General features: G+C 42.6%; 1 protein-coding gene across 1 annotated transcript in view; it reads right to left on the reverse strand.

Moving 5' to 3' along the window:
* Nucleotides 1-877: 877 nt before the first annotated feature.
* Nucleotides 878-15,042, reverse strand: part of LOC311426365 (activated RNA polymerase II transcriptional coactivator p15-like) — a 33,954-nt gene continuing 19,789 nt past the window's right edge. The window contains exons 4-5 of the mRNA XM_084502824.1: nt 8,086-8,194; nt 878-1,210 (exon numbers count right to left, since the gene is read on the reverse strand). Of these exons, the coding sequence (XP_084358950.1) occupies nt 1,131-1,210; nt 8,086-8,194 (189 nt within the window). The 3' untranslated portion in view covers nt 878-1,130. The remainder of the gene's footprint in view (nt 1,211-8,085; nt 8,195-15,042) is intronic.

Genomic DNA, 15,042 nt, shown 5'->3' on the forward strand with positions numbered 1-15,042 from the left:
GTCCCTATTCATTTCTTTTTTTTTCTACTTCTTTATTGATGACATAACTTCATTATATCGTGTTGCCTTTTTTTTTTCTTCTTCTTTCTTGAGAGCAGGCTCCCCTCTTATACCCTTCTCCCCACAGCAGTTCTTTTCAAAAACAACTTTTCATTGGTCAAACAACTTTGCCTGGCAACCAGCAAACACCCAGCAACTTCCATGCCTTAAGGGCTGTAGAACAAGCAACCCAAGACTGCATGGAGTCTCATGAATCACCCTTCTTTGTTCCCTCTAAACTCTTTTACATTCCTGATGGCCTCATCGTTAAGAGTCTAATGTTATCACCAACCATGGGGCTTGTCGACCCCCATGGCCCCACTCCCACATCTCCCCCTTCTTTATTAATATCAACCATCTTCTTGACACAAATTATTACTCCATATGTTACCTATTAATGTAAAAGTTTATGCATCGCATCCTAAAATCTAGGGTCCATGAATAAAGGCTAATTGTATTTTCTAAGTCAAACAAGCTATAGAGAAGTGGGAACAGCGTGTGGATGGTGTTCAAGTGTTACTGTTTAATATAACACTCTATGCAAATAACGCAAAAAAGTCTATATACTCAGGACTGTTTACATATGAATAAATAGGGAAAATTAGCAAATACAGTATTTAAAATTATCTACAAAAATGTGTTTTACCAGGTATTCACTGTTTGTATCAAGTTTTAATGCAGAAAGTTGAGGACAATACCAAAGCGTATGAAAGAAAAACTATTTAAATAAAGATGTTTTAAAATTCTCCTTAGAAAACAAACAACTGAACTGAAACAAAGCCTAAAGCCAATAGGTGGCCTTACCAGCAAACATCTTCAATCAAAAGGCCGTAACAGCTACGTTTTAACCATTACTTGATTTATTTTACACCATGAGGTAAAAGCAACACATTTCCTTTTAGTAAAGTATACACAAATAGCCTCACTCAGAATACACTTTAAATGCACATAAAAAAAAAGTATTCATCTTACAAATTGTTTTACAAACCAAATATACAATAGCTTTGAAAACACTATTTTAGAAAACAAAATCCAATGTAAAAAGACTGCTTAAAACAACTGAAATGATAAAGATTTCTGTATGGCTATCTTTAAAGTTTTCTTACTGCATCATCAATATCAGAAATCTGTTCCTTCAGCTGGTTCCACTGTTCTGGATTTAAAGAAATACCTGAAATGTATTAGAAACAAACACTTAGTACAATAAGAAAATTGTAATTCAGCATCTTGCATATTTACAACCAAGACTGATTTCATACACAAAGACTGTCACAACTATTAATGTTTGAGCTACATCAAGTGTAATAAGTCTCAGCTGCAGAGTTAAACTACTCAGAACACTTCAGTTTAGACCTTTAGCCCATCTCTGGACAAGTTTACCTTACAAAGAAAATGGGTACAATACAACATTCATTCACAAGTGTTTTGCTAAATGCAGGAAGTGAAAGAGCTCTTGCCCTGATAGGGGGCAGCACAAAATGAGGTGAGATGTAGGAAACCAATTCTATTTCAGTTGGCTGCTAAAAGCCAAATACCTCTGTGGACTGAACTAAGTATTTTCGATATACTATAATTCTGTGTTGTTTTCTTTTCTTGTGAAAACCTGTGGAATTCTTTCTTAAAGCACTGTGAATATCGTATGCTATAAGTAATATTTTAGAGAAGCTTTATTCTATTCCCTAGCACTCAAACCAACATGGAATATCACTACAGATTCTTGTGACATTCAATCAACCACTCAGTACCCCACAACTCATCTCCTCAGTTCTGAATTTTTACTTCCTCAAGCTCCAGTCCAGGCACACATTTCCATTGTGTATTAGCCTCCTCCTTCTTCCCCTACTAATCTCTATGCCAACTCTATGTAAGTAGAGGCTCATAGGCCTACCTCTCACCCTCTCCAGCCAGGCTCTTCTACTATTTACCCCCTTTCTCCCCCCCTCAGTGATCAGGCTTCTTTCATTGCTTTCTCCCTGTAGGTGGAGCAGGACCTGAAAACAGGTAAAACTATGAATTCCACTTTTGGGGCTCATCACCCCCCCCCCCCTTCTACTACTAGTGCTTTATCAGAGTACTGTTATTTTGAGCAGCAAGAAGTCTGCACTGTTACTTTTTCTAACGAGTTCTCCCACTAGTCTTTAGGTGGAAGATGTGTTTTGAAAACAGTTTGGTCAGGCATGCTAACCATTATTGGGGGACCAAATGTCATCAAGTTGCCCCTGAACAACATACAATATGAACTGTATGCAGGCATGAAGTTTAGAACTGCTATATGAAATAAAGGTATATTGTCATACATAAAGGTATATTGTCATGGTATATGACAAAGCAATTCCTAACTTGTGAGGAATGTTTTAACAATTCGTGTCCATAAAGAACAATTCTGTTTGAATCCTGTCTGCCTCTGGGCCCTGCACTGGCAATTCAATTCTTGAACCACAGCTGCAGTGTGTCCCAGTCTCCCCCTCATTCTAGTCAATTTATCACTTCTTAAATTTATGAACCTGTTTGCTTTTGTTATTCCGGACTTCTATTTCTAACACTGCTATAGATGTGTCTGTGAATGGCTGGGGAAGAATGTTTTAATTACCCGTGTGTCTGGGAGTTTCAGAACAATTGATAACAACTAGTGACTGTTATGGGATACTATGTGGATCTTTGGTATCTGGTTAGGGGGGGGCGAGAGATAAAGAGGAAGGAGAAAGAAGCTGAAGGACGGCTGGGAGACAAGACTTGAAGAGGATGTTCTATAAACTTGGCATGGTGCCCAGTAAGTACAAAGGGGGAGAGGAAGACTACGAGCCTTCAGCATGAAAGACCCCTAGAGACCCCCAGAAGAGACCCCAGAGGAGACTGCGCATGCTCCAGTAGGAGGGACTGCACCCCGGAAGCTAATTTTAATAATCTATTTTTTTTAGAAGTAGTAATGAATACGTATTAGTCTAGGAGCATAAAAATCAGCTGCTTGATGTAACTGGTGTGCGTCCTGGTGGAGCGGAGACTCCCGGTGCACCCAGCGCTGTTTGCTTACCTCTATTCCTTTATATTCTTTCAATAAATCCTATTTTTTTATTTAATCCTAATTTGAATCCTGAGCCATTTATAACAATTTGTGGGCTCGTCCGGGATGGCTATAGTTCCTGAATTCTGATTTACTCTAGGAGAGGCGCCCCACCATTTGGTGGCTCCTGTTTGAGTCAGATCAGGACTAATGCCATCCTGAACCTGAATAAAGGTAAGCAAAGAATTTGATTTTTTTTTGAGCTCCCTTGCCGGCTGTTTTTTGCCCGTAATTCTGCACGCGAAGATCCGGACGAAGACGACAGGGTCGTTTGGATACCGTCTGGTTGGATTCCGGTGTCCGGGATCAGACCGGACGAAGACGACAGTCGTTTGGATACCGTCTGGTTCGATCCCAGACGAAGACGCTTGTGGATACCGTCCGGTTGGACTCTGGACGAAGACGACTGATTTGTAAAATACTGTCCGGTTGGGTAAAGGTACGGTTGCCCGTGTTTGTGTGTGAGAGTGTAACTGAGGCTTCTAAAGTCTGCGTAGAAGTCTTTTTGTTTTCTCACTGGTTCTAATCTCCTGTCGGGGGGGGGCTGGTGAATGGAGTGATACGTGGGTGGGTGATAGGTCCTAAACCCCCTGCAAGACACTCTCACTGGGGGCAACCAAGGGCTGTGGGAATTGCCACTAGTAAAATTCCCGGATGGGTCAGATAAAATCAAAGACCAAGGACCAGAAAGGGAGCAAATTACCAGATATATGACCAAAAAGTCCATTATGAATAATGATTAGAAATTGGAACAATAGGGGCCCCAGAAAATTAAAGAGTAAATTGAAAATGATCCAGTATTTTATGATAGAATGACCAAAAGAACCCTTAAGACCCCATGTATTTTGATCCACGGAGGACGGGGTCTGTCAGGCTTTGAACATTAATAGTAGAATACCCGTGGATCGGGAAAAGAGCAAGCTGAAACATTGGAATTAGAAATTAGAGAGCAATTGATTAAGAATGAATATGTGCTACATTTGTGCCTGTGCTGCACTTATACCACCAGATAACAGGAGCCTCTCAGACCCCGAGAACCAGATCAAAAACAACCTCACAGTTCGGACTTTAATCAATGGGTCTGAGATAAGGACGACTGTTCACAAAGGGACAGGTTAGGAATATGTATATGTATAGGAATGTTCATGTATATGTAACTCTTTACTAGAGCAATTTGCCACGTTAGGCGTGCACGACTCTGGTGGGACTACCCACCCCGTGCTGCATGGAACTGAGTAAACATACCTACTTTACAATCTTACTGATTGTGGAGTCAGCTTTCTGTGAGTCATTTTGGTGAGCCAGGCAGGAGACACTCTGCTCGGCTGTGGGATCGGCTGTAGCGTGGACACCCCTAGGTGCACCCTGAGTGTTTTGCTCGGAGGGGACTCCACTCTCAGCTGCTCACCACAGGAGCAAAGATCTCCTGAAACTGCAGACAAATGGTATGTTTTCAGCTGCTGGAGGGATACTAACTGGAGTGTTAATAATTGTATGTGTTTTTATGTATGTATTTTGTGTTGACATTTTGTATATTGTAATATTTGCATATTGTATGTATTTTGTGTTGAAAGTATTTGTGTAAATGTAAGGGTTTGAAACAAAGTGTTACAAGTCACTTCACAAAGAACACAGTCAGAGACAATACTTATTTGGTTGGTTATCATTCTAAATTATATTCTTGTGGTATGAATGAGATGTGCTGGAGGCCTCCGTGTGCGATTGTGCTGTGTGAGTGAGACGTAGCGTTGTTGCAAAGCGAGTGCAGAGTTCCGATCCATGGTTCCATACTCTCCGCAAGGGGAGTGGGCAGAGATGAACGAAGTGCTTGACAGACTGAAAAGAAGTGCTGTTTTATCCAAGTTTTGAGTGGTGGTGCCTAATATATGGGCCCGGTGTATCTTGTGTATCCTATTTTTGCTCTTAAATGTTTTGACTGTGACAAGAAAAAGGCAGGAGCATGATCTGACTCTACTGGTGCTTTCGCCTGTGCTTCCTGCAACATATGAGGCCCGCACAGGCCGAGACCTGGACCGGCGCTGGGAGACCAGAGAAACTACGGAGGGACTACCGCTGGACGGAGAGAGCCCTGAGAGACGCTGCAGAGCCACGGACGGCTCTGAGAGACACAGAATAGACCTGACAGAAGCTGCAAAATGCGGGGAAATTGAAGTAATTGCGGAACATCCGAGATCGAGTTGCTACGGGAGACCAGAGGCGTCAGTGGACACCGGCAGTCGACTCTCACTGTGAGGCGAGTCGGCACAGAGCAGAGGGGCGGACATCAGGACCCTGCAGCCTGTCTGACGTAACCATGGAGGCAGCGGCAGCAGCGGCTGTGCTGCTTCACTCTAGCATTCTTTTTATAAAAGGTTTATCTTGCAATGCAAAAAAGACTATTCGTCCCCAGATCGGTGTTATAACTATTACTAATGACGACTTAGCTCTATTGCGGGGCAGGAGTGCAGAGACGCAGATTACACTGCCAAATGACCACGGGCAGGCTCTTTCACAAACCTAAGGTTGCAGCTGGCACTGCCTGCAGCCGTATAGCAGACGTTACACTCTCTTTCCTAACTAGTAATCATGTGTCTCATCCAGTTGTGGTGAATGGTCAGTGGCAAAAAGAAAAGGAGGATGCCACTGACACTAACAGCATGGGTAATAGGAGTAGTATAAGTGACACAGGTGACAGTTCGGGGCGCTCTGCCTGCTGCTCGCCTTCGCCTGACTGTGCACTGCTGCCGACAGTGCTAGAGTAAAATGTGAAGACTGCTCAGATGGCAGTGATGAGAGTGCTTGTGTGAAGAAGATGTGTGCTGAATCTGACTTTGTGTGCAACAGTGGTCAGTGTGTGCCAAACAGATGGCAGTGTGATGGGGATCCGGATTGTGAAGATGGGTCTGACGAAAGTGCTGAGCTGTGTCATATGAGAACAGTGTCATGGAAATGTGATGGTGAAAAAGACTGTGACAGTGGAGAAGATGAAGAGAATTGTGGCAATGTGACTTGTAGTGCAGCAGAGTTCACATGCAGTAGTGGACAATGTATTTCCAAAAGCTTTGTCTGCAATGGTCAAGGTGACTGCTCTGACCACTCGGATGAATCTTTGGAGCAGTGTGGCTGCCAGCCTGCACCTCCGGTGAAGTGTTCTGTGAGTGAGGTGCAGTGCGGCTCAGGTGAATGTATCTACAAGAAGTGGTGATGTGACAGAGATCCTTATTGCAAGGATGGAAGTGATGAAATTAACTGCCCTTCTTGGACCTGTGGACCAGACCAGTTCAGATGTGAAGATGGGAATTGTGTCCATGGGAGTAGGCAGTGCAGTGGTGTGAGAGACTGTCTGGATGGCACTGATGAAGCAAACTATAACAATGTTATTCAGTGCTCTGAACCTGGCAAATTCAAGTGCAGAAGTGGAGAATGCATAGATATCAATAAAGTGTGTAACCAGCAGAGAGACTGCAAGGACTGGGGTGATGAGCCCCTGAAGGAATGCAACATAAATGAATGTGACTGTCCAGCTGAGTTTGAGTTTGTAAACAAGAGAAACTGTGGAGGTATTGATGAATGCCAAAACCCTGGTAACTGTAGTCAAATCTGTATCAACCTGAAAGGTGGCTACAAATGTGAATGTAGCCGTGGCTATCAGATGAATCCTGCTACAGAAACCTGGAAAGGGCCTTGTCAGAAGATAAAAAAGAGTGTTTCAACAAGCAGCCACGAGAGGAAAGAATCACTGAACCCCCGATATGAGGGACTCCCGGTGCACCCAGCGCTGTTTGCTTACCTCTATTCCTTTATATTCTTTCAATAAATCCTATTTTTTTATTTAATCCTAATTTGAATCCTGAGCCATTTATAACATAACTGTTGGATTTTTTCCCTTGTTTATTATAAAATTTCAACTGTTTATACTGTTTGTAGGATAGCTACGTAAGCAGCTTGTAAGCGCATCACTGGAACATTAAACTCTCATGCTATCAGATTATTAACTTTATCCTAATAAAATCCAGTCCTGTTTCCCACAATGATAAACATTTCTATCTACATCATGTAGATCATCACTTTGCCTGCCCATCAAGTTTTGTTGTTGCTTCCCACTCAAGCTTTTGATTGATGTGATACACTAGTCTTTAAACACCAGAGTCATGATTTTTGTTAGACAGCAGCAACACATCCAAGAAAGAATTTTTCCTGTAAGGTACCCATAATATCCTGCTCATGCAAACCTATTATCAGTTGTTATCTATGAGATGTTGAAAATTCTGAAGCTTTCCAAACGTCTATTCACTGCGCTGCTCCCAGATACATCACAAAAATATAAATACCTTTAATCTTCAGAACAGAATGTTTCACACTTACCTCTTTCCTTTACATAATATGAAAAATGAGTGAAGTAAGCTTTTCTAAAGAAGCAACATGACATTAAGGAAAGCACTACTGCAACTATCAACGCATCCTCATCTTGCAGGTGGCCAAAGTTCCACAAACAGTTCAGTGAAAGGATGACATAAAAATTAAGCATGGGAGTAGAAATTAAAGGTGTAAAGGCTTATGCTGTGTTCCAGATTAGACAGACACAAAGTACCAAAGCTCAAGCACTTCAAGTGTTTTCACGTCAGCTAAAATCTTGATCCCCCCACCCAAAAAAATTAGTCATATGGAATGTTTCTATTATTTTAATCTGAAATTTGATAAAAATGAAGAACACAATTGTTTTAAATTATTTAACATCTTATTTCAACTAAACCCAAACCTTTTCAGACAAATTAGAAATAAGAAAATCTGACCTCTGTTAGAGGCAAGAAATTGAGTTAATTAAGAGGAGAAAAAGTATGGTTACATTCATAGCTCCCACAATACATTTGCTTGTATCTGATGCCTTGTTTCTCTAAATTATGCAGGATCCATTTAGAAAAAACAGACTCAGGCCAACAAAACCACTTCTCTTTTGTTTATAATGTACAGATACAGAAAAATACCTTTTCTGCCCGGCTTCATTTCACCTTCTTGATCCATCCAGTACTCTCTAATATCAATTAAGACTTTCCCTTTAAAGTCACGAACACTGACATACCTCATTTTACCAATCTGTCAAAAACACATAGAAGGATCTATTAGGTTTTTCACATATTAGAGCATTCACTTTTCCAAACAGTATTAGACTCAGACATATGACATTACCCACTGCAGCTTATTTTAGACTAATAGTTAATGACAATATAAATGAAGGACTTAAAAAACAGTTGAACATTCAATACATTTCTGCAAATGGGGCTCCTTCTAGAATAAAAATACCTATGTTCTTACCAAGTTGAATTCCTACAAAAGCCACTAATTTCATAGAATACCCCGAGTTGGAAGGGACCCATAAAGGACCACTCGTTGGCATGTTATGCAACTATTACACACCTGTTTAGCTACGGTATACATGCCTACACATATATATTTTCTTACTCCCCAGTCGCTTCCTTAATGTAGAACAGCTAAAATTTCCCTCATTATTTATTTACCATTTCTCTCCCATCACGGAGAATCCACCGTCTTTTGGACTCCTTTGCTCCTAATTCCCTAAAGGCTTCTATCTCTTTTTCACTGAATATTTGCTTTTCAGGTGGAGGTTTTATTTCAGGTACAAGAAGCAGCTTTGCTTCTACTTCTAATTGCAAAGCTGATTCTTTAGCCTTTTCATCTGCAATTCTGTTTCCCCATTCAACTAGGGAGTTTCCTTTTTGATGTCCTTTCACATGCACCACAGCAATCTCTTCTGGTAGTAACAGATTTTCCAAAATCTGTCAAATTAATTCTTCATGGACCAATTCCTTTCCCTTGCTGTTTACTAAGCCCCTTTCTTCTCAAATTTTTCCAAATGTATGTACCACCCCACATGCATATCGTGAATCTGTATATATAGTTCCCTGTTTCCCTTGCAACAACTTTAATGCTTGATTTAATGCATATAATTCACAAGTTTGAGCTGACCAATTACTAGGCAGTTTTCCCATTTCTTCGACATTCCCATTTGTTCCTTCAATAATGGCATAACCATTACATCTCCTTCCTTGTACCACCCTAGAAGATCCATCTATAAACAATATTTACCCTTCTTCTAAGGGCACCTCTTGTAAATCTGATCTTATCTTTGTCTGGTGATTTATTGGATCTTCAATTCCCTTTGACAAGAAGGAGGCGGGATTCAAAACAGGTTCTGTAGTTATAGTTAAATCATCCTTTTCAATTAGTATAGCTTCAGATTTTAGTATTCTGGAGTCTGTCAGCCACCTTCCTGCTTTCTGAGTGACAATAGTTTTCACTTGGTGAGGGGTAACAACAATCAGTTGTCCTCCAAAGGTCAATTTCCTGCTCTCTTCTACTAATAAGGCAGTTGCTGCTACTGCCTGAATGCATTCTGGCCATCCCCAGGACACGGGGTCTAATAATTTAGACAAATACGCTACAGGTTTCTTCTTATCTCCCCATTCTTGGGTTAACACCCCCAAAGCAGCACCCTCACTTACAGTTATAAAAAGATAAAATGATTTCTTTAGGGCAGGAAAAGCTAAGACTGGTGCCGTGATGAGGTCTTTTTTAATTTTTCCATTACTTTTTTCCTCTTTAGTCCAGTTCAGTATATTGGGTTCTTCCTACAATAATTTGAGATATAATTTGTTTTCTGCACATATGCCTCTATCCACAGTCTGCAATATCCAATTAAACCCCAAAATTTTCTCAACTCCTTCTTTGTTCTAGGGAGAGGAAGTTGCACAATTCCCTGAGTCCTTTCAGGGTTTACTCTCTGTCTGCCTTCAGAGATTAAATGTCCCAAATACCTAACCTCTTTTTTTACATACTGTAATTTATCTTTAGATACCCTTAGCCCATGTTCTCCTAAAAAAAAAATCAGGAGTTTGTGGCTTCTTTTACCTCCGATCTTTCTACCCCAGATATCAATAAATCATCTACATACTGTAACAATGTCATCCCTTCTGGAATCTGAAACGTTTCTAAAATCTTTTACAATTCTTGTCCAAGCAAACTGGAGGATTCAGTGAATCCTTGAGGCAAAACAGTCCATTTATATTGTTGTTTACAGCCTATTTCTGGGTCTTCCCATTCAAATTAAAAAATATCCTGACTTTCAGGATCCAGTGGGCATGCCCAAAAGGCATCCTTTAAATCTATAACACTGAACCATTTGTGCTCATAAGAGATTTTACTCATCAGGGTATAAGGGTTAGGAACCACAGGGTGGCGCTTTCGTGTTATCTCCTTAAATTTTCTCCAGTCTTGTACTAATCGGTACGAACCACCTGGCTTTCGTACTGGTAAAATTGGAGTGTTATATGGTGACATACAAGGCTCCAAAAGACCATCTCTAACTAAAGGTTGCACTATAGGTTTCAGGCCCATTTTTCCTTCACAAGAGATAGGATACTGCCGTTTTCTAACTATTCAGCTCCCTTCTTGAACAGTTATCTTTAAGGGAGTTATATTAAGCCCTCCTCAATTTCCTTCCATTACCCATACCACGGGATTTATTTTCTGTTAATAATTTCATTGAGACTGTTATTCCTTTTTCGCAGGTCTTCAATTGTAATCCTAATTTGACTATTAAATCTCTCCCTAATAAACTGGTCCCCGCTTCAGGTACATATAACAATTGACCAGTGACAGTTTTAGCTCCCCAGTATAATTGAGTAGTTTCAAAAAGTGACACCACCATACCAAATCCTTCTACCCCTGTACTCTTAAAGTATTACTAGTCAAATTGAGTCCTGATATTTTATAAGCTAAAGACGATCTGGCTGCTCCTGTATCTACTAAGAATACAGCCTCTTCTTTATTAGGTCCCATCTCTAAATTTATCAAGGGCTCTCAGTGGGACCACTGTTCAGAGAACCCCTGACCCCCCTATTAAGAGTTTATGATAGTAAACAATCTCCCTTCCCTTTTCAATTCAGGGCATTCTCATTTAAAATTACCTATTTGCCCACATTTAAAACATCCTTTCTGTACAGAATCACAGAATTTTCTAGGTTGGAAGAGACCTCAAGGTCATCGAGTCCAACCTCCAACCTAACGCTAACAGCCCTCCACTAAACCATATCCCTAAGCTCTACATCTAAACGTCTTTTGAAGACTTCCAAGGATGGTGACTCAACCACTTCCCTGGGCAGCCTGTTCCAGTGCCTCACAACCCTTTCAGTGAAGAAGTTCTTCCTAACATCTAGCCTAAAACTCCCCTGGCTCAACTTAAACCCATTCCCCCTCGTCCTGTCACCAGGCACGTGGGAGAACAGGCCAACCCCCACCTCGCTACAGCCTCCCTTGAGGTACCTAAAAAGAGCGATAAGGTCGCCCCTGAGCCTCCTCTTCTCCAGGCTGAACAAGCCCAGCTCCCTCAGCCGCTCCTCGTAGGACTTGTTCTCCAGGCCCCTCACCAGCTTCGTCGCCCTTCTCTGCACCCGCTCAAGCACCTCGATGTCCTTCTTGTAGCGAGGGGCCCAAAACTGAACACAGTACTCGAGGTGCGGCCTCACCAGAGCTGAGTACAGGGGGACGATCACCTCCCTAGCCCTGCTGGTCACGCTGTTCCTAATACAAGCCAGGATGCCGTTGGCCTTCTTGGCCACCTGAGCACACTGCTGGCTCATATTCAGCCGACTGTCCACCATCACTCCCAGGTCCTTCTCTGCCTGGCAGCTTTCCAACCATTCCTCTCCCAGCCTGTAGCTCTGCTTGGGGTTATTGCGCCCCAGGTGCAGGACCCGGCACTTGGCCTTGTTAAACTTCATGCAGTTGACCTCAGCCCATCGGTCCAGCCTATCCAGATCCTCCTGCAGAGCTTTCCTACCCTCAAGCAGATCGACACACGCACCTAACTTGGTGTCATCTGCGAACTTACTGAGGGTGCACTCGATGCCCTCGTCCAGATCATCGATGAAGATATTAAAGAGGACCGGCCCCAGCACCGAGCCCTGGGGGACGCCACTAGTGACTGGCCTCCAACTGGACTTGGCTCCATTCACCACGACTCTTTGGGCCCGGCTATCCAGCCAGTTTCTAACCCAACGAAGCGTGCGCCAGTCCAAGCCAAGAGCAGCCAGTTTCTTGAGGAGAATGCTGTGGGAGACGGTGTCAAAAGCCTTGCTGAAGTCAAGGTAGACCACATCCACAGCCTTTCCCTCATCCACCCAGCGCGTCACTCTGTCATAGAAGGAGATCAGGTTCGTCAGGCATGACCTGCCTTTCATAAAGCCATGCTGACTGGGCCTGATCGCCTGCTTCCCCTTCAAGTGCTGCATGATGACTCAGGAGGATCTGCTCCATGAGCTTTCCTGGCACTGAGGTCAAACTGACAGGCCTGTAGTTTCCTGGGTCTGCCCTCCGGCCCTTCTTGTAGATGGGCGTCACATTTGCTAGCCGCCAGTCGATTGGGACCTCCCCCGATAGCCAGGACTACCTGTCTCTGTCCTGGCTGTGGAGGAAGTGGCCACTGATTTTACATTCCCATTCCCTTTTTCTTCTTCATTCCATCCTAACCCTTGTCTTTCTTAAAAATTCTTTTCCCATTGGTTCCCCCTTCTATCCTACCACTTGATTCACTGTGGAGATCATCATTTTCGCCTTTTGTTTCTGTTTCTCATCTTCCCTTCTAACATACACTTTCTGGGCTTCCCTCAAAATTTTTTTCTAACGGCTGTTCAGTTAATTCCACCCCTCCAATTTCTGAAGTTCACTTTGTATGTCCAGCCACACTTTCATCACAAAATTAATCTTCAAGAGCCCCTGCGCTATGGGGTCGTCAGGATTCATTCCTGAATACCTTCGCATCCTGTCCCTGAGCCTTTCCAAGAAACCACTCTGAGTTTCATCTTTACTCTGCTGAACCTCAAAGGCTTTAATAAAATTCTGAAACTTAGGTACTGCCTCTCTAATTCCTCTAATTACCATTTCTCTCAAGTTTCTCATGTTAACCCTATCCTGCACATTATTGTTGTCCCAATTAGGGTCCACATTTGGAAATTTTTGCTCTGCTGGAATCACTCCATCTCCTGGAGGATGATCCTTTTCCCATTCCTGCATTGCTGCTCTTCTAATCATTCCTCGTTCTTCCCCTGAGAATAGCAGATTCAGAATTGCCATAATTTCTCCCCAGCAATATAGGTTGGGTCCCAAAAACTGATCTAACTGTTCTGCTAATCCAATGGGGTCCTCAATCAGAGATTTCATTTCCTTTTTAAAATTTTGCACTTCTCCGCTAGAAAGGGGGGCAAATACATATCCTATCTGTCCAGATCCCAGCGGCACTTCACAGAGAGGATACATAGCAGCTTCAGTAGTGTTAGTAGTATTAGTACCAGGGAGTGGAAAATTCTCAAGGTCTTTTTTACATGGTTCCAATTCTTTTACAAGTCTGCAGTACCTCCTGTTCCCAGGGCTAATGTTACTTACAGTTCCTGTCTCTTCCCTCAGAGAAACTGCTACAGCAGCCACTGCTGCAGCTTGGGGGTTATAAGGAAGAGGTAAGTTATCCAGAAGGTCCCATTTATCATTTGTCTCTTCCTCTTTCTTTCCCTCTTTATTTTGATTTTTGCTCAAATCCAAATTTGTTCTTTATATCCAACAAGCTGCATACTCCGATTCTTCTTCCAAAAATGGGAATTTGTTATTAACTGTGTTGGGTCTGTCTGAGCTGGAGTCACCTTTTCCCTGCAGCAGCCCACACAGTGCTGTGCTCTGCACTCGTAGCTGGAACAGCACTGATATCACTCCAGTGTTGTGGCTATTGCTGCTTAGTGCTGGCACAGCATCAGGACTCCTTCCAAGCCCCCAAGAGCCAGCAGGCTGGGGGTGGGCAAGTGATGGGGAGGGGACATCGCCAGGGCAGCTGACCTAAACCAACCAAAGGGATATCCCATAACACCTGATGTCACACTCAGCAATAAAAAGGGGGGCTCTCGTGGGGGAGGGGGCTGATCCTCCTGAACAACTACTGCACGTTTTAAGGCCCTGCTTCCCAGGACGTGCCAAACATTGCTCGTTGATGGGAAGTAGAGAATATTTTTTTTTTCCCCTCTCTCTGTGCTTCCGCGTGGACTTATTGTTTCTGTGGTTTCTTTTTTCCTCCCCATTCCCTTTCCCTTTAATTAAACCTTTCTCATCTCAAACCTCGAGTTCTCTGTGTTGTATTTTCTCCCCCTTCCTCTTTGAGGAGAGGGGGAGTGAGAGAGCGGTTGTGGTGGAGCTCGGCTGCCCACCTGAGTAAAACCACCACAGTCCTTTTTGGCGCCCAATGTGGGGCTCAAGGGTTGAGATAACAATAGCATTGGTTGAAGTATTTACAACTAACATACTGGTAGTCACAACGTTTGGTTTTCAATTAATATTTTTCTATGTGACTGTGTTGTATGTAATCCATTCCCTGTTCTCTTTTTTCCTTTACATCTGATCTGAGAAAGTGTTGAAGTCTGTGCTTGGTTTCTTTATCATGATGTGCTGTAACATACTGGCCTTCAGTTTTGTCTGGTACTCAGGCCCGGCATTGTTATCCTCCTGGTCTCATGGAGATTATCTTTTTGGAAATATTAAAAATTACAACACCTACTTTTTTGCCCCAGCAGTCAATCTGTGAATAATATCGGGGGTGGTGCCTTCCACTTTTCTCCCTGTGGGCTAATTACAGCAGCCTTTCAGTATCTTGGATACCCTTGGTCAGATATTATCCTCTTATTACTAGGTCTAGTGTTTGTCTTCTTCCCCAAGGTAAAGAAATTTATTAAGAATATTATCCAAGGACCTGTCCCCAGACAAAGTATTTGTGGGTGGCAAGGTGTGTGGGGGGATTTGGGCAGGTACCTGTCATGGCTTTCTCCTCCAATGGTTCTAAATTTCACCCCTGAACAAGTACAAAATCCAAGAAAACTGGTAGAATGTTT

The sequence above is a fragment of the Aythya ferina genome (assembly GCF_964211825.1).
Source record: "Aythya ferina genome assembly, chromosome: W".
In the NCBI taxonomy this organism is placed as follows: Eukaryota; Metazoa; Chordata; class Aves; order Anseriformes; family Anatidae; genus Aythya; species Aythya ferina.